Here is a 27,466-nt window from a genome sequence, read left to right as displayed (position 1 = left end):
TGACTTTTTAGTTTATTAGTTAAGGTGTGTCATCGTTCTGTTACTATGAATTTGATTACTTTTATTAATTGTCGGAACTTAAGCTTACACTTGCTCTTGAAGGTGTTTACACTTTTTGGAGACCTTTTGGTGATCTAGATGTAAGTATTTACTATTTTCAAAGGGGTTACACCAGTGGCGGATCCAGAGTTTTAGGTAAGGGGCCCAAAAGAAAAATTCTTGACAGGATTACCGCTGAGTATCAAGAAATCATTCTAAATAACTAATTAGCTTGATTACTATTGAATCATACTTCTTTCTGAGTGTTTTTCATGATTTAACACACAAATTTTCAACAATTTTTAAATATTGCAATTTTCAATTTTCTAAGGGGGGGGTCTCGGCCCCCGGGACCCCTGGATCCGCCATTATATACGATGATGCATTTGTTGCGTTTCGTCATAATTCCATTTCTATTGTGTTGCATTTAATTTTAATTATACCTAGCCTTTTCTTCCTACATTCGCTTACTGACAAAAAATACATAATTGTACTTTTTTGTGCTTTTGAAACAAGTATATATACATGTATTTGAAATCTTCCATTATGCCTGCATGTCTTTAAAACAATTAATATTAAACTATTTACAAGCACCTACTATTATTAGCAAAAGGTCTTTCACGAAGAAGATCGAAGTGTCTATAAGTAAATAAATAATGTATAAATATATTGAAGTCTGGTTTAAATACTTTGTGTAATTTCTTTGCGTGTTTTGGCACGTATTTCAATTGATCAATTTAATTTTTGCCTTGGACCAACACATATAAACAAGTAAGACACGTGACTAATATTGGCGGAGACATGAAATGAACAACTTTTTTGCTTTGGGATACGATTATTTTAGGGTGATAAATGTGATAATATCCCCCATAAGCTTATCAAATAGAGGATAATTATGTTACATGTGTAATACACACATGGATTCGTGATTGGAATTATATATATACAGCATTTTATCGATCTTAAGAAAGGTGAGTTCATATACGATTGTACTTTAATTTATAGGATTGTCAATTAAATAGTCGACAAAAAGTAGATTGTTGGTAAACAGATTTAATCATGGCTCACAAAAAGTGCAGTTATTTTCGTGATATTGAATATTTATTGTCAAATTCATCGAATTACGACAGGTGCGCGAAGTTCCGGTTGTTAGGTACGCCAAATGGAGACGAGAAAGACACCGGAGAGTTCTACTGCCAGCCTCCCTTTGCCGCATGAATTCACGGCTGACAGGTGCCCGTTCGCCTCATCCTTGACGATGATTTTCCTCCCAGTCCAACATGCTAGTACTAACTACCTCTTACCATCTCATCTTGAAGAATGACACATTCTGTTGTCATGAAAATACTAAAGGATTCAGAAAAAATGTCCATGAATACTGGGGCGTCGTCCTTGCTAGACCATAGGCACCCGTTTCGGTGTTTGCCCCTAAGTATTACCACTCAGTTTGAGAGTACTTAAGGGGTAAGGCTATGTCGGCGTCAGAAACTGGTATCGATGTGGCAAAATGTGTAATTGGTATTAAAAAAAATAGAGACTCTGGAGATTGAAATTTGAAGACATTGAGTTGCTGCAGCTTGTGCAGGTCCATGACATACACGTGTATTGAAATTCATTTCAGTGGTGGATTAAAAAAATAGGGGGTTGGGTTGCATCACTGAGGTCTGCCTATATTTTAATCTTGAGAAGTTGAGTGCAATTGTTTGTAAGAATCTGGCAAAATGAGAAAAATCTGAAACATTCATGTCAAAATCCTGCAGCCAATCTGACAATGTAATATCACTCATGGATACTTTCTCAATTTGACAAGACCATTATTTGGTCTCTGCATCACTGGCTTTGCTCAGAATTTTTTCAATAGAATTTTAGAAAAATGAGGTTGTTGACAGAGTTATCTGTCCTTGAAATGTTCATTTTCAGTATATTTCAGTGAAATTGTAGCTCAATGGTCCAGCATGATATGGAAAACCTTGTCTGTTTCCCTTAATTTTGATAGTGCAAAATTAGTCAAATTACACTTTCAAAATGATGGTTTTTTTTATACCTTGTTTCACCGACTGCCGGATTCTTACCGAGACTGACACTGAACTACTAAAGTCAATATTTTGTAGTTGACCATAACTAACACAATTAACTACATGTATAACATGGGTGTGTTGTGACATGGAGCTTCTAATACACAGCAGAAAGTAATCATATCTAAAGATCAGTCACATTGTGGCATTGATTCAAGTCTACTCCTTGACTCTTGAAACTCTCAGGGAGTGGATACATTGTCCCTTATGATATCGGCAACTTCAATTTACTAGGCATTTCCAATGCCAGTCCTGTACTGATATGCTTAAAGATAACATGCAATTTCCCTGTGTAATATACATGTATGATGCAATTTGCATTTTTAAAACCTAAATTATCTGGTGCATTGTGCACATGAAAAGATGGATAATAACAGAATCCTAATGGTCTTTTAACAAGAATTATTGATTAGTGACCCCCTACCACAGTCCCAGAATAATTATTAGTTATAGGAGGGAGAAGAAGAGGATTTTATTTCCATATTAAATGGCTCAACGTAAGGCATGGAATATTCATGTGTAAAACTGTCATCTTAAAAGCTGATTTGATCTTATTGGTAGTTTTTACAATATAAACAACAGAAATTTTTGTAACAGCAGTACAACTGTAATATATCCATTTGTATCTTGAAATTCATCTTTTGAAAATTAAAAGTTCAGACTTCAAATAAAATGGAGAGATACAAATGTATAAATTACAGTTGTACTGCTGTTACTAAAATTTCTGATGTTTATATTGTAAAAACTACCTATAAGATCAAATCAGCTTTTAAGATGACAGTTTTATGCAAAATACATATAACTTCATGTAATATACAAAATACAAGTCACTTAAGATAAAAAAAAGTAGGTGTTCAGGAAAAAATGACAGACAGTCTTGTATGGCATATAAACTGAAAGCCATGCCCCACAATGTGACATTAACCAATAAACCCTACAAACAATTGTTCAGATATCTGAACTGTTTTGAGTTTGATGTTTTGTTGTTATTTAAAAAATATTAAAGACTTTACCTTAGTTTTTATGATAAATTTACATATACATGTTCTTGTATTACAGACAACTTAATTCAAAAGCAACTCCTAAACCACCTTCACCATATATTATAGATAAAATAATGAATTTCTTACTCTTAAAAATTCAAGATTATACTATCATTGAGGCCAGTGTACATATGAAAGTACATGTATATGTACCCATTTCTTTTATAAAACACTTAAATTTGCAGGCATTCTATGTGAAATAATGCATCATATCCATGCAACTACTAATTGGTTTTTACTTACGAAGTCTCTGATATTTAATTGGGCCAGATCTTAATAATAACTCTTTTTTTCCATATCCTGAGTGCGCCAGAAAAAAAAGATATTGAATCAGTTGATACATGTACATTGTAGGTGATTTCAGTATTTTTCCCTCCCATATAATTTGAAGTCTGAACTTTTAATTTTCAAAACTAGATGAACTTCAGCCCTGTGCAGGTCCGGGTGTTAAAAGAATATGCCTGCAGCAGTGCTAAGCTTGTTGTAAAAGGCGACCAAATAGTGCTCAGAATCCTAGCCGGGGGCTAGGGCGCTCTGCCCACAGAGCAACTGGGATGTGTGCCCCAGGTGGTGGAATGGGGTACCCCTGGTGTGTTACATGCTGGGGTTGTCAGGCTATAATACGGAAAACCTGACCGCAAACCATAGTGGTGCACCGTGTTCGGAAAGATGCCACGTTCCTCACATGTTAAAGAACCCTACTGTGGTATTTTGCCGGAGTAGGAACCATAGGGCTCCACCACAGGAGGCTAAATTGCCCGACCCTACCCACCTCTCCCTATTTCCAGTGGCAATCAAAATTTGTTGACCCCATTATCCTTATGTCCCATCCCTTTTTCATTTCATCATCATTTCATGTTCATTTTATCATCCATTTCTTGTTCATCGTCTGAATATAGCTGAAATATTGCTGCTCGGACGTTGAACCCCAACAAACAAAACAATAGATGAACTTCAAGATATATATTACAGTGTTTTACTGCTATTACTAAAATTTCTGTTGTTAATGTTATAAAATCTACCAGTATGATCAAATCAGCTTTTAAGATGACAGAAAATGAGAAAAAAAAAATATACCGACAGTATTCCACCAATGAAAACTTCTTAGTTTGGAGGGATATGACTAAATTATAGATTTGGTTTTGACTTAAGTTTCAAGTATAAGCTACATGTATTTGTATGAAGTCTTTGAAATATCTGTTTTGACTGTACACTTACCCATTTGAGATGTACAGTTTTAATCGACCCGGTCATCAATAAAATAGGTCATTAATCAAAGAAAATAAAATCTGTCCTGAAATTGTTGTAGGATTTATGAGTTTTCTTAATAGGCTCTAGTTCCATTACTTTATAGCTATAGAAATTTTAATCAATGTTGAACCCAACACAAGTAGTCTAAGTAGCCTAAAACTGTAAATAAACACAAAACATTCTATACATATGTATACTAAGTATTAAAAATATTTATTGATAAGATTTCTATTTGTCGTTTCAGGTTTGACATGGTTCAACGACTACCAATTTTTCGTGACTCACATCTTTTGAAGATTTTAAGGATGATAATTCATTAATACAATGTATGTATCATTGAATCGTTAGTAATTTTATTGTATTGTTGTTTATACATAATTTTTAACAATGTCATCCATACCTTAAAGGTATTTTCTATCTTCTAAAATTTTAAACATTTGGTATATATACTATCTAGTATGTATTAGAACAGGGGTTGAAATAAATAGAGTGGAAATTGATTTTGTATATTAAGTTAACTATTAAGTACAGGACATTTAACTTATTTTTGAAATATACATTGTACATGTATGTCAATGTTTGCAATAAAAGCAAACAGCACTATATCAGTGTGTGATGGCCAACTTGCTTAAGGAATTTAAAACCAGGGATTCATGAGTGAAAGGTCCTGAATTTTTTTGGCATCCTAAATGAAAGGTCCCAATAAGAATAAACATTAAGTATGGTATGTCCAGGACCAAATGAAATCCTAGACCTCACACCAGTTCTAATTTGAATCCCAGAAAAATTGTATTTTATAACTGCTAACTATTGATGACATGCCAGAGTGGGAAGGGATTATTTCCTGACTAGGAATTTTATGAATCTGGACAATTGGGTTTTATTACATGTATGTAAACATCTGCATACATGTACCTGCCAATTGTCACTATTTGTGGGGATTTCCCTCTTGAGAGCTCCAAAAGATAAAGTTTCAATGAGCTATATTGACTATAATTTACAACCAAGGTGCATCAGATTCATTTTTGTCATAAAAATCCAGAAAACAATACTTCGAAAAATTCGAAGGACCCTGAAATGGTTTTCTTGTTAATGAGGACTTGAACACATGCTAAAATCCCCATGACCATTTTCAAAAGTTGGCAGCTGTGCATCTGAAACATTTCTGCTAAAGGAAACTGACGGAACCAGGATTAAAATGGTAACCCAAAAGAAAACAATCCAGGGACAATGCATAACCAGACAAGGAACATAGACACTCAACATAAAACATGAAATAACCAAAATAACGCACACAGAATCAGAAGTAAATGAGCAACTTCTGACATTTCATCAGTGTTCTAGGATTTTTCAGAAAATGAGGTTTCCTCGGGGAAAAATCCATATAAAATCAACTTTCCCACAGTCAATGACTGCTTTCCCAACAAAACAAATCCTTACAGCATATGAAGTTTTCAACTTGCCACGGGAAAGTGTAACAAAGTACCTAACTTTCCCTGACCCAAATTTCACTTGCCCCGGGTAAAGGGAAATAGGAATCCTAGAACATTGTTCATATTCAGTATTGCATTGTTATTTGTTATCATGAACTTGTGGATCATTATGGTGTATCCATCTGCACTGTGAAAACTGATTTATTCGACGGGTCATAGTTTTCCTTTCCTCGTTTGTTTACCCCGGACTTGACTTTTTATGAGCAATTAAGTGGGTGTTTCTAGAAAAGCAGAGGACGCTTACCCTACCGATACACCTGGTCCATGCTCCCAGTTTTTAGTGCAGTCCCAGTTGCTCATTTGTTTTTATTATTTTGTATGTATGATTTTAGTTACTTTATGTTCTTTGTTGTGTATGTCAGTTTTCCATGTCTGGTCCTTGTTCCAGGATCACATTCTTTTGATTACCGCTATAACCTTTGTTCCCTTGATTACTCTTTCAATCCAGTTTGACTAATTAAATTTTATTTGTGGAGAGTTAAATGGAAATTATTCACCATTTGAACACAATGTATGAAAAATGTTTTCACACAATGCCTTGACTGCATACAAGTACATGTATATAATCCCTACTTGCGGAGCTCAGGATGCAGCCAAATTTTATGTTTTTGCAGAGTTACCTCCTGTAAGAGCAGGTATAATTTCGAAGTCTCTCTAATCGATGTTTGGATTCGGATGCAGAAAAAAGAGGTAACTCGAATGAAAATGGAATCTCCAGCAGAAAAAACACAACAGTGTTTCTAAAATTTACAGGGTGTTTCATCTTGTTGGTAGGTTACATAAGGATGATTTTCATTTGTATCCCGGGTAAAGAAAATTTATGGCAGGGTCAATAGAATGAGAAATTCCCTTTTGACTTTCGAGATTTTCTAAAGTATTGTCGGTATCGGATGGAAAACCTTACGTGTTCCGAATAGACACCTGCTCCCAAGGGAGATAACTGTTGAAAATGTTGGTCCGTAAGTCGGGAATAGTTGTACTTGGCCTTGTTACATTTTCAATTCAAAACATTGGTTCTTTTTTGCTGAGTTGTGTATTCTTGCCTTAGTGTAGCAATCATTTTTTAGGTCTCACCACAAACAATTTATAAAAAGTTATCTTTACTCATAAAAGTAAATATTCCAGACCCTTTAATTTAAAATCAAACTAAGATAAGAGAAAGTCTTCCATTCCAGTATACATATATAAGGTAAACACTAGCAGTGAAAAGGACCCAGGTCTTATTATAACTAACTTATCAAATGTAAACAATTTACCTTTTATAAGGTGAAGGCATTGGTTATATTAGAAGTAACTTAGTTGGGGATCCAGAGGGAGGTGAAGGGGGTTGGCACCCCCCTCCCCATTTTTATTGGAAAATTTGTCATTTTCTTGTATGGATTGACAAAATATGTTAAGTGATGTCCTGGCACCTCCTTTTTTGTGAGGATCTTGGCTGTCCCTCCATTTCAAAGTATCTCAATCCACCCCTGTATTTATCTCAAGTTTACTTCTTGAACTTGTAATTGCATGTAGTGATAGTACATGTATTTCAATATATGAACATAATTATAAGTAGCTCAGTGCTTATGGGTATTAGGTGGTTTACCTAATGTATAGCACAGTGCTGTATCACATTCTAGTTTTAACATTTTTTCTGATAATACAGTGATACTAATTAGAGAATTATAGTCAAGATAATTACTGGTTATACCAGTTTAAAATGAAAATGTTTATGCTCGCTCAATACAAGTGTACAAAAGCCACAAACTGTAGCATAGAATTATAGAAAACCATTGCATTAAAATGCCAGGTGTGTATTTTTAGACAAGACAGTTAAAACTTAAATTTCCATGCTTTCTGTAAAAGATAATAAAGAAGAAAATTAGGAAAATTGGAAAAAAAAATTATACCTTTTTACTTGTTGTATTTTGTAACTGGCATCATCTTTGAACCCCCCTTTTATTTTTCAGAATTCACTATATGAACGGCCTTAACTTTCAAAACATAACTTCAAGTTTGCCATTCATGTTATATTGGCAAAACAACTGTGACAGTAGTCAGAACTATGCACTATGGTATTTGAGTACTAGCCTGCTTAAGGGTCTGGCAAAAAAAAACCCAAAAAACCCAGACACTTTAATATCCTTTTACATAAAGTTTAATGCATTTTGAGCCTTGGTATGCTGAACACCTTTCTTAATCAAGTAAATGAGGTTCAGTTAAGACAAGTTGTACTGTACATTTTGTTTTCAAAGCCTCATATTTTTCTGAATAACTAACCTAGCCTGAGTTTCATTAAAAATCTTAAATCTTCCAATTTAAAGTTTTTTTTCAAATCTTCAATTTAAAGCAATTTGATTTGTTGAAATTTGAGTTGAGAACATATTTATGGAAAATCTCAATTTGAAATCTTTAATCTTTATGAAATTGGACTCAATGGCAAGAGGTGGGGGAATAAAATATTTGAAATTTTAGAGAATATGGTCCATGATTTTTGTACTATGGTTGAAGTAGAGGTTTTTACCTTTATGGAATTGCATTGCCTATAAGTTGTAAGGGTAATCATTGCAATGATACATATACAATGTACATTACAGAATGCCATGTCTGAATGGAGAACCTCGTATATGTAAAGTGTAGAGTATTTTCATGTGTAAAGTCTAAAGCTAAGGAATGTCAGTTTTAGAACTCTGTAAGATCTGATGTGGGCTTCATGAAAGAAACTGTTTTTCTGTAATTTGAAATTTTAAGAGGTTTGATAGCTGTAATTTCGAGATGAGAATGGATTTGAAGACGACCACTATTTTGAGGTATCTTCTGAAACTTTTAGTTAGTAGTAGTCATATGGCACCTTTTCCATCAAGATTTAAAAGTCATTGAAAATAGTGCAAGTCCCATAACTCAAACAAAATTAACAAAATTAAAAAAAAATTTGTTCTATGCACATTTACACTCATTACAATACATCATACCAAATATTAGGAGAAGCGATTCAGCAGTTTCAGAGGAGTTGCATCCACAAGGTTTGTCGCTGGATCGTGCTGAAAAATATGTCAAACAAAATTTATTAAAACTAAACAGCAGTGTAGTATGCACATCTAGTACACTTCATACATGTATGTAACATTAAATCAAACTTAATAAAAAGTAAAGTCCATCAGGCCAAAAAGTTTCCAATGAGTTCCATCCAAAAGACCTTACTGACAGACAGCTGGAGGCCTACCATTACATGTACCATATGACATGACGCTGTTACGGCAAGGGGTAATGAACAGACTCAACAGTTTTTAGTTTTTGATTTTCTGTAGAAGCTAAAATAGGACTCCTTTTTTGCCTGATTCTATGCTAGGCTAGTACTTTAAAATATTACAATTATTAAATAAAACCATAATCTGGTCACGCTGTACTTGTAATTATGCATGGATTATATTTAATACTATTGAATGTTTACATGTGTTATTGACATATTTGGATTAAGGTTACATGTATATTAGGGTAATATTATATCATAATAGCATGAATACTCTTGTTGTTAACTGAACGAACATTGTTTTAAATGCCTAAATTGTGGGGTAGTAATTTGGCATGCATGTCATATACTTCCTCAAATAGGTTTTTTCCTCACAGAAATATGTATTGGGCATGCTTGAAGACTTTTCTGCATGTAGTTAAGACAAAAGGATCTGTTTGTCATTCACCAGCCTTTATTATAGGATTTTCTGACTTTAATGGAACATTTTTAGGAAAACTGATAAATTGTGTTGGCTCTCTCCAAATTATACAGTACAAATGCGGTTTGGTTCTGGTTAGTTACACTGTATATTGAAAAAAAAAATTAATAGTAACTTGGCTACAGTCAAACCTGCCTTAGCGTGCTTAGTGGTCACATGTATTCATCAATAATTTGTCTTTAAAAACTATATCTATATGATTAAAATATCCCTACAAAAAACATGGATTTGGTGCATTCTTTGCAAAATTAACCTGTATTTTAAGGCCACCTGTTTTATATGATCATGATTTTGTTCTCCCTTGGAAGATTGCTTAAGACAGGTCACAAAGGTTTGACTGTATTTGTATCATGGTTGGTTCACTTAATTATCCTTTCAATTTAAAAGCCACTTTGTTATTTATAATTACCTTCTTTACACCTTGTTGTGTACTTGTTTGTATATGAATGGGTATAATTCTCTCTGTGTTTACTCATTCGGAAAGTCACGGGTAGTTGGATTTTGTGTATTGTCATGTAATGAAATTGGTCATGCTGGGTCACTATTGTTATGAGATGAAAAGAAGGTATACTTATTATATTTACATGCTGTGAAAGAAAGGGTATTATAGTGTGACTTAGGACAATTAAAATAGTGAAATTATCAATTATATTTTGCAGATTTCAGGAATTTGGCCTAATTTAACATAATTATGACAGAAATGGAGCTTGGCCGACGGTATTCAGGAGGTAGATTTAACCTCAAGGAGGATTTTGAGTTTGATTTTAATGACATCAGTAGGGCTTCCACCCCTATGAGTACAATGAGCTCGAAATCAGAAGGTCGTCGACGTGAACGTTCTAGTCACTCAATAGAAGATTACAAAAGGAAAATTGCTCGACTTAAAAGTGAATTGGAGATGGAAAAAGCACGCAACAAACAAGTTCATAAGGAAAAATCTACAGAAATTAGATCTATTCATAATAAACTCGAAAAAGAAAAAGAGGAAGAGATTCGAAAATTAGAGGATAAACTCATTCAAGAAAAGAGAAGGGAGGTTGAAATTTTACAAGATTCAATTATTAAATCTAAAGATCGTGAATTGAAACAGGTTTTACGGTATAAAGAGGATGAGTTTTTGTCATTAAAAACTAAAGTAGAAAAGGATTTACAAAGTGCTGTGAAAATGTCAGTCGATAAGGAGAAAAGCAGATACGAGGAAACTCTAAGAGAAATGGCAGCTGAAAATCGTAAATTGAAGGAGGAGCATGAAAAACTGCAAGACAAGTTAAAACGCAAAACTGAGGAGGAAAGTAAAAAAGAGAAAGAATTTTCTGAAATCAAAGATGGTTACGATGCAGAATTAAGGAAGATTTTAGACGAATCTAGAAAACTAGCAATTGTAAATTTGCAAAAATTAAAAAAGGCTGAGAAGGCTCTGAGTGAGGGTGGATTTGCTGATGAGGATAGTGTTTGTTCAACACCATTTTCAGATGTCCTAAGTCACCATTCACGAAGAGCCCCCAGCAGAACTTTGGCTCAGAAACTTGAGGAAATTCGAGTAGATGAACTGGAATTAGAAAAATACTTAGCATCAGCTAACCCTTCACCAGCATTTTCATTGTCAAATCCATCACCGGCTTTATCACTGCGTAATCCATCACCAGGGTTTTCATTAAACAAAACATATAGTCTTGACTCAGCATTTAGTCTTCCCGCAAAGTCCCCCGCCATGTTTAGCCCACCGCCTGAAGATGGGGAAAGCATGAAAGAGGTAAGTCAAGCTATTGAAAGATCTAGAAAATCTTCTGTTCTAGAAAACAATGTACATTTATGTACAATTGTGTATTGTCATTTTCATATGGTACATTGTGACATGTACATGTATACATAAAGAATATTGATCTGATATCCAGAAATGTACAATATACATGTACATCTACATGTACATATGCTTGCATATTTTTTAAGATGAAGAAGTTCCCACCTTATTTCAGTTAAAAACTTGGAGTGTAGAGTTGTTCTGCTCATAGAATACATGTACATTTGTTTGAAATTTCATCAAAAATAAAATAGGCATGACATTATGAGGGGAAATGTAGGGAAACCATTCCTAGTGCCAATTGGTAGGTTAGGCTGTTGTCAACCTTTGTCTGTAAAAACCTTGCCACTCTGACAGTGACCCGGCCTACAAACAGTGGTCTCCCTTCTAAAATTTTGAATCCTCCATGATTTGTTAGTTGTTACATGTATATACATGTATGTACATACATTTGACTAAAATAAGTGTAGCTTCATTATGTGTAAGTGTTTGTAAGAATTGGGCAAAATGGGAAAAATCAGAAACATGCATGTCAAAAACCAACCTATCTGACAATATAATTTCACTTATTGATGCTTTCCCTATTTGAAAAGACCTTTTTTTTTTTTTTATCTCTGCATCATTGGATTTCTTAGAAATTTCTCAGTAGACTGTTAGAAAAATTAGTTTTATACATAGTTACCTGCCCTTGAAATGTTCATTTTCTGAGCATTTCAATGAAAATGTAACTCAGTGGTCCAGCATGATATGGAAAATCTTGTCTGTTTCCCTTGATTGTGATGGTGCAAATATTCAAATTACACTATCAAAATGATGGTTTTTTTCATACCTTGGTTTACCCACTGCCTGATTCTTACAGGGACTGACACAAACTCATCAATGGACTGGTTTCATTATTGAACAATGGTAAACATACACATTGTATACAAGAAGCGACAGCTTGTTATACTGAGTCATATGGACTTTTTCGATGAGTTAGTTTTGCTTGTTTGGGATTTATATATAGTAGATGGTATAGATAAGATTTATCTAATGATCAAGCTTGTACATGTGAGTATATTCAATTTAAAGAAAATATCATTACGAAACAATTCCAAGTTTTAGGGTCTTCCGACGACAATGTATTGTACACAGTGGTATCAAATTATTCAGTTTTCACAAAATTCAAAAGCCTTGTTATAATGTCCTTAATAATGGACTGTTTAAAGAAAATTGTGATTGATTTTTGCCTTTCGTTTTGACCCAGATTAATTGCATGTGAAATGTAACAGGCACATAGCCAGAGGGTTCCAGGATATTATATGCTCATTTTTGCTCAAACTCTCCATGATATTAACAAAATTTTCCAACAAAAAGAGGGGAAGAAGGGTTCTAAGGGTTGCAACTGCTTTCCCTGTCTGAATCTGTAACTTGGTATAAATGTGTATTTGAACTATAGGTCGATGTACATATATGTAAAAATAGGGTACAATTTGAAGTTTTGTAAAGAACATTAATCTCAACTTCCTTTTTCCGTTTTAAAACAAAAAAGTACATGTACATGTGTACCTTTTCTCAGTGATAGTATTGTGGTGAAAAGGTCCCATTAAAATAATTTTTTTTGCAAAGATTATTAAACAAAATAAAATTGCCTGTTGCAATTTATGATATATCATTAAACTAATGCAGGTCTCAGAATTTTAATCTCAATGGCTGTTTCCTATTTAGTAAACTTTCTTAAAATATTTATTACCATGAGGCCTAATGCTTAAAAGTAATTGGTTGCTTATTTTTGTTAGGGGTCCAATTAGTGGGGATTCAAGGTCTGGTATGCTCAATTTCTGTCTTAGGACCTTTGAAAAGTCATTTACATGTACATGTACATGTAAATGTAAACATGTAGATCCTGAACCAGCAACCCTTTCATTATTACTTTATGAAGGACTTTCGGATTCTTTAAATGGACTGTTGATTTCAAACTTGGAAAAGAATAGTCCAGGACCTTCTAAATACTTGTGAAGTTTATTTGAATCCCTGATATTGAAATTATCAGAAACACAGTTTGAGCAAATAGAAAATAAATTTGTATGTTTATACTTTCAACTTATAAATTCAACATGAAAAGATTTTGGCACATTCTCAAAACACTTCTCTAGTAATAATTTAAGTCATACATTTATGAAATACCAAAACTTTTATATAGAGACCTTCAGTTTTCACTGTTACAAATTTCAATATCAAAACTTCTTATTTTACTTTCACACTTAGGAAACATTTAGAGGGAAATTGTACTTTAAATTGAATATTTAAATCTACAAATTGGCATTTTTTGCATGCCAAGGTATAAAAATTTGGTGCAAAAGCAATAGACTTTTAAAAGGGAGGCCTCCAGACTTCTATATTGGCCACTTTTGCCTCAAATTCATAGCAATATATGCAAAATGTATATATACATGTTGTATACATGTACATTATGCAAATTCCAAAATGTTATAAGAGGAGACTTTCTTGATTTTATTGTAATGGTGATTAGAAAGGGAGTAAAGTTTGACACTTAAAGTCTTTGGATGAGTTTAGACTTTTTAATTGGATAATTGGTCATGCAAGCACAGACATTTGCAGGACCAAAACTCCTGATTTATGAACACAAAATCAATATATTCAAGATTGTATTAACTTAAATTTGTGGTTTTTGACTTTAACTTAAGCACGTTGCCAGTTGATTGTTTCATGCCGATTTTTAAGCTTCAAAAAAAGAAAAGCAAGAACAAATTCCAGAATACATGTATATTATTCTGCATCATTTTCTCCCAGGGATTCTGAGACCCCTGAGTGGCTTCCAGTCCCCTATCTGATATTTGGTCTGGCATTGTTATGCAGCCTTATTTGGAGTGTGCTGAAAATATCTGGGCAACATACAACTGAAAGTTTCAAGCATTGTTACTTGTACCATGTAAGTTGTGCTTGTACAAGCATGATGACAAAGTTAAATTTATGTTGAAATACATGTACATGTAGGGTAAATGTTTATGTATGCTTAACAGTGAAACCATTATATAAAAACTTAACTTCTTTTGTACTGTATGATATTTTTTTTTTATTTAATGTCATTGTTAAAATAGGCAATGTACATGTAGTTCAAAATATGTTGAAACTTAAGACGAAATCCCTGGAGTTAAAAAATGTACATGTATCTGATTTAGACAGGTTCAAGGTTCTGTTGAAATAGGCTTCAGTTTATAGTTTTTGTAGTCCATTGTACAGGTTTATTAAATGCTGTCAAAAACTTTGTACTACATGAAGAGACACATAATTTTAGTAGATATTCAATAACATCAGCTTTGAAGCTCTAGAGAAAAAGTATATCTGTCACTGGTATAGCAGATATATGAAGATACATTGTACTGGAGATACATGTACATGTACATGTACTTTCTGTCAAATTTAAACAAAAATAGTGATGGTCTTCCTATCAGTTAGTCTGGGTGATGAACATTTTTTGTAGCATTGTCATTCAAAATTATTTACTATGGAAAAGTGTACATGGGCAGCTGATGATGAAAAGATCCGAAGTTGTTTGATTTACATAGCATTGTTGAACCCCCACTCCACCCCCCCCCCCCCAAAAAAAAAAAAATGACACGCCATTGAATGGCCCGTAATGGGAGAAGTTAAAGGTCTGAGAGTGGATAATTTGTTCAACAAATTATAATGAATAGAGGTACATGTATACCCCTTTGTGTTCTTAATTTACAGTCACATTGAAGAGAAACTACTATCAATTTTATTAGTTTTCATACCCAAGAGAGAGAAGCTATAATGTTAAGTCAATAATAGGCTTCATTATAATGCTTTAGTAACCACAATACCATAGGATAAATATGGCAATTATACTGACGACAAGACCATAAAAATCTCATTAGCTTTAAGGTCCAAGTCCACCCTTGGTCTTCACTTCAGTGATAAAACGAAAGAAAGCTAGACCTGTGATTATTTAAAATTACTCTAAAAGGTGATAAAGGCATGAGGGTTTGTAAAGATGTGTTGGCTAGAATATATCTGTGTATTTATATATGTATACATTTTTGTACTCTCGAATAGTTTTGCAGTGAAAGAAATTAGCAGTAGATCTACGTGCCAAGTCTATGTAAAATCAAGCAGGTCTATGATGAAATTGGCTGAAGTTGCTTTAAAATGTACAGTGTATGTAAAATGATGATGGTCTATGTTTAGTTTCTAACATTGGTTTGGAGGACTTTAAATTATAATCAACCAATCAATCCAGTGATTTAGATGCACGATCGTCCTACGGAAAGAAGGGTGATAAATGATTTGTTTTGTCCATTCTTATTAAATCTAGAAAAAAAACAGGCATTCACTTTTGAAAAGTGGAGGATCCCAGATTTTACCAAGTTTAGTGAAAATAATGAGAATGTGTCTGGTGAATATGTCAAGGAAACAACAATTCCATTAGTAAGAAAATGTAATCTCAAGGTCACCCACTAGTCTTCAATGAAGGATAAGAATGTCAAATGCTTAGCTTGACCAATGTCTATCACACAGAAGGAAATGTCCTGTGAAATTTTATTTGGTGCCATAATGATTTTGCACTTTTGAATTTCATTTTATGTGAGTACATACAATGTACAATGTCTAGTAAAATGTTATCAATCAGACCAAACATGCCAAATGTAGGAAATTGAAATACCACTGGGTTTTTAGACCCTTTGATTTGATGGGCCATGAATGATAGATTATTATCTAATCCCATCATATTTTACTGGTTATGTTATTAAAATCAATTCATTTTGGTCAAAGGATCACTGAATGAAAAACTTGATAAAGTGGACTTTTAAGGTTTGAGTGGACAGTTTTAGATTATAGTAAAAAGATGAAGGCATAAATCATACAGCATGGCTTTCTCTGAAGATTTAGGTCATTTATCAGTTCTTTAGGTCTGCCCCCCCCCTTCATCCATCTCTCCATTTTTTAATCTGTCTGTCAGACAGGAAAATCAATTTCTCACACTTTTTTGTCATGCTTGCATATATCCATTTTACATAAATTTGGTACATTGCTCAAATATGACAAGTTACAGATCAAAGTTGAATATTATGTTAATTTTATGCTGAGTAACTATGAAAATGAATGCAGAAACTTGTTTTTTTTTTACCTATACTCCTCTATTTTGAATACCAAGTATGTAGAAAAAAGGGGGGATTGTGATAAGAATTACATGTAAAACTTGTCCAAATAGAGTAGTATGAAAAAAAAATCTCATAATTGATTTCAACAGAGAAATGCTAGGACTTGATTAATATTTACTATCAAATACAACAAAATTTGATACCATGTCATTTTAACCCAGAAAAGTGTTTGACGCAAATTGTTAAATGAGAATTCTTTATTCCTTTCTGTTTGTCCAGAGAATTCATCCAGCTCTTAGTATTTAGAAATCAGTTTCAGTGTATACAGTAGTATTTACTTTCCTCATGAAAATAAGGCCTCTCATCTAGTATGAGATTTTGTTTTGTATAATAATAAATAACATTTGAAAGGAGATTTTTATACATTGTATAAAGTTAAGGAGGCACACCTAATCCTTTTGTCTGTTTTGAAACAAACTTGTAACCATTTTAAATTATCTTATTTTAATTTTAAATTTTCACCTTGGTTTGTGAAAGGACTTGTCAAGTAACTCTCCTTGAAGAAGTACAATGTGTTTATTAAATGAATCCAGAATAATTTAAGCTGCATGAAGTGTTTATTTTGCACATACTTGTATATGAACAAGAAACTTACTGGTAGTCATTTTGTTGTAATGTTTTGTCAGAATGAATGGTGTAAGCATACACATTGTACATAACTGCAGGTCGAGTTGCCTTTATTACATGAGTTGTAGCAACTAAGAAAGATAACTCTAATTTAAAACATGAATGAATATATATTGGAAACATAAACAAGTACCTTCTCTTTTACAAAACTGTTATTAACTTTGTAAGAATGGCAATTTTTGAGACAATGCATTGGCTGGCATTAGGACTAATTACATAATAAACACGGAAATCTTGATTTATGTAAACTTTAGTGATGCACTTCAATTATTGCAAGAAGAATTGTCTGTGTTATATTTTTGAATATACCAAAATTGCAATTATGAGTTTTTCTTTAAAAGTAAAAAAAACAATCATTTGTTCATTATGTATCGCATCAGCTATTTTGAATGAGAATATTTCCATAAGGCATACCATAGGGCCAGTTTTCAAAATATATACCCATAAAAATACATTGAACAACTATGGGTATTACTTCGTTATAGAACTGATTTAGCAAAGGTTTAGCTACCAGTTTATTCAGGTTTTGCAACATTCCATAGAATGGACTACATGTAGTTTGTTTCAAGAGACCTAGGTTACCTAGTTCATCAAAATTTTATGTTCACTGAGCTACACAGAATATTATTTTTGATATGTGTTTTAGTCGTTCTAATAGAGTTACATGAGTGTTGTTGATGACTAATACTTATTATTCATATCAATGTTGTGATGGCAAGTTGTCCTGGATGTATGGAAGTTTACATAAACTAACTATTTGCAATAAAAAAATTTACACCCAATACAGATGTTCATATTTCAATAAAGTTTAACTGTTCTTAGTTTCAGAACAATTTTCCACTTGAGAAAAATGAAAAGTCCATAATAAAGTGTTAGTAGCTGTCTTTGTTAGAATCATGCAAAATCTGAAAAATGTGATACACCCCCAAAAAGGCTACATATTTTTATTTTTGTAATTAAGTTGTTATATGGTTCTATATTGTAAAATATGTAGTTATTTATTCATATCTATCTGCTCTTTGGAGATAATCAACATTGAAAATCCAATAGATTCTATTGTATTTCAGTGTCATTTACAGAGTTATCTCCCTTTATTTTGAAATCTACAGTGCATTCTATGTAATTATTATCTCCTGTGAACATGGGCTATATGAAAACCACATGGTAATTTCTGTTTACATTTTGCATGATTCTTGTGTGGAGTGCTACTTAAGTTTTAAGGTCAAGGGTGCAGGACCCACATATTTAAATTTCACAGGTCCTAGGTAAGAATTTTAAGGTCCTGGACCTCGGATCACCAAAAATTTGAACCCATGATTTTGGAAAGCTTTGATTGATTATTCTAAAATTTCTCTTAGGCACAATACAGTGTATGTAATCAGACAGTAATTCACCTGAACAATTAAAGTCCACTGACAATAAATACCAGGACATATTTGTAAGGAACCAATACTGTTTCGTTGATTTCGTCAATCGATATAATAAAGGCCATAATTAGTTGTGTGAGGAAATATATAATAATCATCTCATCAAAATCACCTATGACATGATGACAATAGAAAATTTTCTGTAGTTTACCAGATAAAATGCTGAAATGTTGAAAGATACGTTAGTTCTGAATAAAGGTATTGAATTTTATTGAATAAAAGCTCAATCCATTTGTACTAAAAATAGGTATATTGAATTTAGATTATAATTTCCTAATTTGTAGTTAATCTGACCTCTTGGTGCGTTCTTCATCTATTTGGACATATTTCTGTTTTCTTTGAGGGAAAATGCATTGGATTTCAAAGAATGGTAAGAAAACGAGCTATATATTATTATAAGAATATCTTCAAATCTGCTTGAAAGTAAAGAAAATTGTTATACATATGAAAATTCTGACATGTTTTTCATCATGTTTGAAAAACACCTGATAAAACATAAGCTTCTGATAGTAGAATCCAAAATACTTTTATTGAAATGTAATGAGAATGGATATGGTGGAAATGTCAGAGACTACAATCCCACCAGGATGAAAAATGTCAGCTCAAGGCCACCCATGGGTCTTCAATGAATAACGAGGAAATGTTTACAGCAGGGCAGCCTGCAGCTGGCCCCAAAACAACATTATACACAGATACAATGAAATAGTTGCTCCCATATACTCCAGCTACATAAAAGTAAACTGAAATTGAAAACAAAACAATGTGTACTATACAGAGCCTATAACATGCATTTGTCCATTAGGCCTAAGTTGACCATTAATAAGTTATTCATGTACACAGAGACCTCTTTTAATCTTTGTCATGTATGTAATTGTCTGTTTTCTTACCTCTCTACTTCAAATAAAGCCCATCCTATTGAATTAAAAGTCTTTAATCCTTAATGTATATAGTCAGATCGTGCTTTAGTAAGTGTCCATTAAAAACACCCCTCGTTTTTAGTTTCAGCTGAGGCAAAACGTATAAATTTGTTTCGTGTTCCTCTAGAATCAATCGGATGACTATTGAGTCGGAGGCTATACATGCATCTACGTGTACATGTATAAGTTGGCTCATACGTGCAGCTGTAGAGGAAAAGAAACTTCATAATTTTATTCTCTATTTGTTAAGTATGCTTGCTCTAGAAAATTAATAATTAGTTTGAGCTGAATGATAGATAAGAAATGTCAGTCACCAGAGTATGACGTTGATCTTTTATGAACCTTGCCCTTCCGGCAAGTTGATGAAACTTCCACTTGCCCAAATTGAAATCTAGGTTGTCCTTTAGTAAATGAATATTATAAAATGAAAATGATTTGGTTGCCCTCAGAGTTAAAGTATGATATAACTTTTACTTGCCCAATTGATAGTTATACTTGTCCCAGACAATAGGACAACCATTAACGTCATTCCCTGGGTACTGACTGATCCAGATAAATTCCACAGTCCAAAACCAGTTTGGTTAAAGCAGGTGTTACTATACTTGTATCACCAGTTGCCACTAAAAGAACAAAAAACAGTTTCTATTACTACTGTAAACCTGGAAATTTTGTGCCTTTTTTTTTCACGATTTCTGCTATAAATCTCCTTTCCTGCAGTTTTATATTAGTGAGTGTTCATCAAATTGTATTGTAATGTTCTTTGAAGAAAATATTCGTGACAGTTCAATTTTTGCATAACATATCTTTGCGCTAAAATATTGAAAATAAAACTGCCACAAAAATTTCAGGATTTACATCTTGGGCCAATTGTCTGTTCTCTTAGTTTTTTGGTAAACCACTGATTTTAGTTTAATAATTTTCTGTGTGCATTTTATTTTCTTTCATGTGGTTGAGTGTTTATGTGTCCAGTTTTCTTGCTTTGTCTATTCCAAAACTTTTCGGGATATGCAAGACTGTTCCAAGGATTAGGCCTGAAGGCTGTTACAACCTGTACAAAATTTAGTATGACTGTTGCACAGTTGCATAAAGTGAGGTCACTTTAGCTGACTGGAAGAGTAATCAAGGGAACCAAGGTTATAGCAGTAATCAAAAGAATGTATTCCAGGGACAAAGACCAGACATGGAAAACAGACATACACAACAAAGAACATACATGTAAAGTAACTAAAATCATACATACAAAGTAACAAAAGTAAATGAGCAATTCGGACTCCACTGAAAACTGGGAGCATGGACCAGGTGCACCGGTAGGGTAATTGTCCTCTGCTTTTCTAGAAACACCCGCCGAGTTGCTCATAAAAAGTCAAGTCCGGGGTAACAGACATCGTACTTGATGATGAATGGAACCAGGCTAAGGGTGAATATATATATGTCCTGGCATATGATTGTAGATTAAATGATTGATATTTGTAGTGAGGTTGGTCTATTGTATTGGATCTTGGAATGGTTCAATTTATAGTGAAGTATAATGTCTAGCTGTTTGTATTCTGTATCGATCTCAAGAGTTTATCCTAATTCAACAGATTTTTTTTGTTGTTTTATTTTTGTAATTTCCCACCACTGACCCAGTTTAGGGGGAGTGGGGAGCACTCACAATCATGTTTAACCCCACTACATACTACACTACTGTCTACCAAAATTTTAGTTTCTCCACTCTTCACAGTGGAGTCACTCATGTGCTCCACTGAGACTCCACCAAAGTAAAAAATGAGATAAATTGCTCCATTTCAATAGTTTTCAATATTTTTTCTGTCCTTTACTGAAATGTTATTAAACTCGATGGAACCAATAAATATACCTTGGTATGAAGAGAGGAGAAGTTTATTACAGACAATTTTTGAAATGGTGACTCCACTGTGGAGAGTGAAGACACTGTGACTCCACTCAAAATATCTCCACTGTGGAGAGTGGAGAAATTAAAATTTGTGTTGACAGTAGTGTATATGTGCTTGTCCGAAGCTAGGAACCTGTAGCCCGGTGGTTGTTGTTGTTTTTTTTATGTTCATTGTTATTTGTTTTACATTTTTTCTATAGATTGGATTGATTTTTTTCTTTTATGAATAGTTTCACTTTATTTATTTTGGGTCCTTTTACAGTTGCTATATATGGTGTGGGTTTTGCCCATTATTGTAGACTATATGGTGTCATGACCTGTAAAAGTTAAATTGATCTTTGTTTCGCTTTTGGTGGACAATTTGATGGACACATTGGCAATCAATTATACCACATCTCCTATTTTCCTTTTTTCCTAGCTGTTGCCAGTTTGTGCAGCCCACTTTATGCGACACTGCTGTGGTCGTGCTGAATCTTTAAAACAGGTTAATTGTACTTAATTTACATTGCAAAATTTAAAGAAAAGAACCTGCTACTTACATCTACCTTCATGCAAAAAATATTAAATCTTAAAGGTTTTTAAACCAATAGACAAGAAACATTTATTTATTTGAATATGCTTGGCCTTTTTTTAAAGCAATTTTCTGAAGGAGGATCATTTAAGTATTGTAGTTTATATATATATCTTGTGCATGTGTTGTATGCATTGTGAAACAGAGAATACTCATTCATACTTTTTATGTTATTGAGTTATTGAATGATTAAGTATGGATGTTGATTGAAATTTTTCTTGTACTTTTGGATGAATTGGGATAAATCACCTTGTATTAGTTTTCATACAATCAGTATTAATGACTCAATAGTCATTTGGGACCTCAGCAAAGCTACAGGATGGTTGGTTGTACTTTGTTCCGTTAATTTTTTTTTCATGGATTCCGATAATTGAATATTGTGGATAATGTGACATTGAACTTGAATTTACATTGTATTTTTGTATTTACCAATACAATTTGTTTTGGTTTGTTAATCCTAAACAAATATTTTTTTCCATGTCTCCGCTTGTATTCAAAATTTTGATGTTATCAATTTTCGGTATCTATGGTTGACTGTAAGTGGATGTGTGTACATGTATTTGATTATTTCAATACTTTATGGAATTTTGATCAGATCAGAGGAGCTCAATAAACAGGCTTTGTGAACATAGGTAAAATATAATGTCAACATTTTTCCGTATGAAACCAATCAATTTCTTTAATATTGGTTGGAGTTAAAGCATTTGAAATTAAATTAGTAATTTATGTTCAATAATTAAATAAACGATTCTTAATTGATGATGCAGAAATTCTTCAGGAGATAAAATTAACAATATTCTGTTTAATCATAGATGAGCAATCAAGGCAGTCTCAATGGAGGGTATGTGTTCAGGATCTTGCATTCTGTTTTTAGTTTTCAATAGGAAAAATTTGAATTGAAGTGGAAGGAGATATAAACAAGAATGTTACAAATGTGAATGGTTTTTGTTAATTTAAAGGATTTATATACTATTTTACATTCTTATAATGAATTTTTGTATCTAATTATTGAGATGGGAATATAAAGAAATAGTGAAATTTTGAATTGGACAAAAGTTTAGTTGAATTGACACTAAACTACAAGTTTCTGTACTTTTATGTGTATAATGTATATAGATGAACTGACTCCAACTGTTAGAGATACTGGACTTTTTATCTTAGGTTAACTGTTATTGAAAAAAGAATTAAAAAAAGTAGTGATATTGGACAAAAGTCCAGTTGACATGACATAAAGTTAGCTAATAGAGGAATTAAACTACAAGTGTCTGGAACTAATTGTGTATTTTGTTTTACTGACTTGAACTGTTCAAAATACTGGACTTTTTATTTAGTTTTTGAAAAAGAAATATGGAAAAAAAATTGGTGAAATTGGTCTTAACCAAACCAAAAGTCAGTTAATGTGACAATTATTTTGCTAATGGAGGAATTAAACTGCAAGTCCTGGAACTATATGTTTATATTTTATTGTTAAACTGATTTGAACTCAGTATGTTCAAAATACTGGAAAGTTATATTTTATGGTTTTTTTGAAGATTACAATAAGATCTCAATGCTAGATGATTTTTTTTAAAAGGAAGTTCTACCAAATCAAACATCAGTGAGGCTATTGGAGTTGCTTAATCCATATCTTAACAGATAAGTTAAAAGTCTGTTTAGTTTATTGTGTTGAAAACAATGAATGTTTACTCTATGTAAAGAATCGAAAACAAAAACCGTTAATCCAGACAAAAGTAATATGATCGCTCATAAAATTTTCCAAGGTTGATTTAGAAAATGGTTGTCGGGATGGCATCACGGAATTATGTCGCTAAGGTAAAGTTATCTGTTTAATACAATTATCGGTATTTTTTTTAAAAACTTTTATTATTGAATTTTTCAGCTAAATTAGAACTTGATATTATAGAAATATTATTGATTGTGAGGTTATTTAAATGGGGCAGTTTTGCTGTTGTGACTTCAGCATTATTGGCAAAGTCCATGGAGAAATGTATACCGGTACAATAGGAAAAAAAATGTAATAAAAAGGTATATTCCTATTTTGCTCATGGGCAAAATCATTTATCTACGATTTCAGCACATCAGTATGAAATTTGGTATATGTGTACATGTATGTCATGATGTGAACTCAATTTGATTTGAAAACAAAACAATAGTGTATGTAAATTTTTATTTTCAAAGAAGCTATTGTCAATGTATTGAAGTCACTTTTTCTTATTTTTATTACAGTCAGCTTTATAAACATGGTAAATAATGATTTAGAAGTTTGGATGACATAATGTAAAATGTAGCATCTGTCAATCAGTGAACAGTATGGTTTTGAAATTTAATGGCTTGTATTCAGTTGACTTATCTCCCTTTGGTCAATTTTTACAAACATGACTCAAGAATTAAAATAAACATTTTGATGATGCATCTTTTTCCACTAGTATTCACACATTTACAATTAGCTCAATTGTTCATTGTAAAAAGTCTGATTTAAATGTGTGAATTTCAGGTAGAATATGATATTGAGGCATGGCCCACTAACCAAAATTTCTAGTTTCATACATTGTACCCAGTGAAGTTAATCAGCAAGAATAGAGATGGTAATGTTTACATCTCCGTCTGTCTGTCTGTCTGTCTTTGATTGTTATAGGCACATCTTTGTTTTACAATTCCATGTTAAACCATTTGAAGTTTGGTATTAAGCTTAAGGCTGTTTGGAACCTTTGTACATAACTAATGTTGGTTCAGGAATTGCTTTTGGACAAGAAATCAATTTTGCATTCCTGTGAAATCAATAACATGATAATACAAACAGTTGTTCAAAGTTTTGTGAGTTTCAATCACTAAACAATCATCTGCCCTGTAAGCTTTAATCCTTTAATTTATAGGTTGACATACATGTATTTTTAAAAACTATCAAGTATGTGTCTGTGTAAGAATGAGGCACATGGTGGTACTTCTGAATATTACATCCCCACTCAAAAAGTGGACAGTATGCTGGAATAAATTTTTCCATCAGACAGTCATTCTGTCTGTCCAAATTTTGTCACAATTTTCTCGACTTCCATCACATAGATTGATTTTAAATTTGGAATGTGGCCCCGTCTAGATCCCTTGCATATGTTGTAAGTAACTATTGTTGCCATCCTCCTGTTTTCATTGGACATTTTTCACTTTTTGGTTAGATAGATAGGGCATATGTTGTAAGCTTTTTGGGTTGCTGTCCTATATCAACTTCCTGAACCATTGGGAATATACCTAGCATGACAACGTGTGCAATCTCGTGTGTTTGTGAAACTTCATATTTCTTGAATACACCAAACACACCTTGAAATAGTCATACATGTATAGCAATGATATAGTGCTAAGATGGCATGCTGAGGGAATATAATTTACGACTCTTTTGGGAACAAAAATGGGGTGATAATTGCAGTGAATTTCAAGTAATTTTGTAACAATTAAATTATGTTTCACGACACTTAATCTACAATGGATAGGGAACCTTTCTAAGGTGTGTAAGGATGTATTTCAGCAGTAAATGTTTGCAAATTTTAATGTATCTATGACTGAAGGTACTACCAAATTCTTACATTGATCTGTATTCAAATATTTATAATTTAAGTGTTACTCTTTCATCTTATTAAGTATATGCATTAAAATTTGACACAGAAACTTATGCAATTTTGTAGCTCTATGTTTATCAATATCTTAACTATTGAACAATTTATAAATTTTCTGCTTAACCTGAACAAAACTGGTATTTAAATTGGTACACAGATTTTAATGAAAATTTGATGGCGAATCAATAGAACCAACTGGATGTAATTTCTGTAAATAATAACTGATTTGAATTGATAAAGGGATATTCCTTCATTGAGACATGCTTGCAGAATATATTGAAATTGTGTGTTAAGCTTTGTATTTTTCATTTGAACCTCTGTGACAAGTATATGTCAAAGTGATAGCCTCTTAAATGTCTATTTGTTTAAGAGTTTTAATGTCTGACCAAAGAACTTGAAGGGATGACACATACTTTGTGATATTGAAATTCTAAAACTTGAAACCCAAACTCTTTCTGGTTAGATATTTAGTGTAATAGGTCATATTAAAGGTACACTGAGATTAATGTCAATGACCTAAGGAATTTCAACTCCATTTAAAAAATATACCATATCTTTTTATTTTCAGTCATTTTAAGCACCCCCTCAAATCAAAACTCCTTCCTAAGTAACTCTCCTTTTTTTGTCAAGAACATCAAATTTAGTGGACCATCTGTACTGTTCATATTGCTTTCTCTTACCTCCAGTAACACTCCCCCTTTTTTTTTACTAGGACATAAAATTGTGAGTTGACTGACTCAGCCACTTAAAGTTTGGTCCCTTATCTCTAGGTAATCAGTTCTCTAGTCCCATTACAATAGATGATCTGTACATTATTTGATTGTCAGGGTCCATTTTACCTGAAAGGTGTTGTAATCATGTCAACAGGTGATAATACAAGATCAATCAGTGGTGATTTATTTACCTAGCTGAAATGGACATCCAAATCTTAAGGCTTAGGTCAATAAACATTATTATCTCCCCTTAGGCTGTTGTAATATACCGGTACATGTTTATGATCTGTTAGTGAAAGAATTTTGCAATTGTCACAAAAAAAAGTTTTCTAACTTCCTGCATATTACCAATACCAGGCTGGACTCAGGTGCAAATGTGAAGTGAAATGTACATCCCCAGTGTGTTAAAAATAGAATGGGACTAAAATTTTAAACTTATGAGTGACTCTGATTATTACCTGCGATACCTTAAGTCTTCGTTTTTATGGTCTAGAGGACTGATTATGGATTAAAATAGGATTTAGAGGAAATAAGCATTGGATTAAATAATTATTCACCGTGTTTAATTGAGGATTATGGATTTTTAACTTTCTGAAAGATTAACATGCATGCAACAAGTTTTATTTAGAACTTTTTCAAGTCAGAAAATATCTTTTCTTTGGAGTACATGTTGTAAATGTTATTTAAGTTTTATGGTGGGAATGTGTACCATTCCATAGAGTGATTTGAAAATTGATCTTTTAATTTATTCATTTGTTTACTGGTGTTGAAAATGGAGGTAATGTTGGAGAGGAAGTCTTCTCAACGGCATTCGAGTCGTGAGAAAAGGCACCGTGATCTTCAAAGGGAGGTAAACCGTGAGTTCAGGGATTACGGAGATGTTCAGTATGACTATTATGATGACAGAGTACCAACTTATCACCAGGTAGCTACACAATGCTCTTTTGTTTGATAGGTTTTTATATTGAAATGTGTTTTTTTTAAATTAAAAAAAGACACTCCTCTTGCCCCTAAAAAGTTTGTGATTGTGGAAATGTTCATATCTGTCTTTGCATAAGATTCAGGTACTTGGCAGAAGTGTTCTCTTCATTGTTTTAAGTGTTCATTCTTG

At 32.8% G+C, this 27,466-nt stretch overlaps 1 protein-coding gene across 20 annotated transcripts in view; it reads left to right on the top strand.

Moving 5' to 3' along the window:
• The first annotated feature begins 794 nt into the window (after positions 1–794).
• LOC148606992 (RIMS-binding protein 2-like) overlaps positions 795–27,466 on the top strand; it is a 138,563-nt gene continuing 111,891 nt past the window's right edge. For 12 of the 20 annotated variants that reach the window (XM_088545271.1, XM_088545273.1, XM_088545265.1 and 9 more), the window contains exons 1-3: positions 795–1,010; positions 4,653–4,734; positions 10,274–11,367. In XM_088545271.1, coding sequence (XP_088401397.1) covers positions 10,306–11,367 — 1,062 coding nt within the window. In that variant the 5' untranslated portion in view covers positions 795–1,010; positions 4,653–4,734; positions 10,274–10,305. Of the gene's footprint in view, positions 1,011–1,202; positions 1,504–1,604; positions 1,625–4,652; positions 4,735–10,273; positions 11,368–12,303; positions 12,466–22,728; positions 23,850–26,704; positions 27,281–27,466 lie in introns of those variants that run through there. The other 8 variants (XM_088545261.1, XM_088545259.1, XM_088545257.1 and 5 more) reach the window with 8 other exon arrangements.

Source organism: Perna viridis, chromosome 9, assembly GCF_037379345.1.
Source record: "Perna viridis isolate PV_CMFRI_1.1 ecotype Kerala chromosome 9, ASM3737934v1, whole genome shotgun sequence".
Lineage (NCBI taxonomy): Eukaryota > Metazoa > Mollusca > Bivalvia > Mytilida > Mytilidae > Perna > Perna viridis.
Note: the sequence above shows the minus strand (reverse complement) of the source record. Positions and strands in the feature narration are given on the sequence as shown.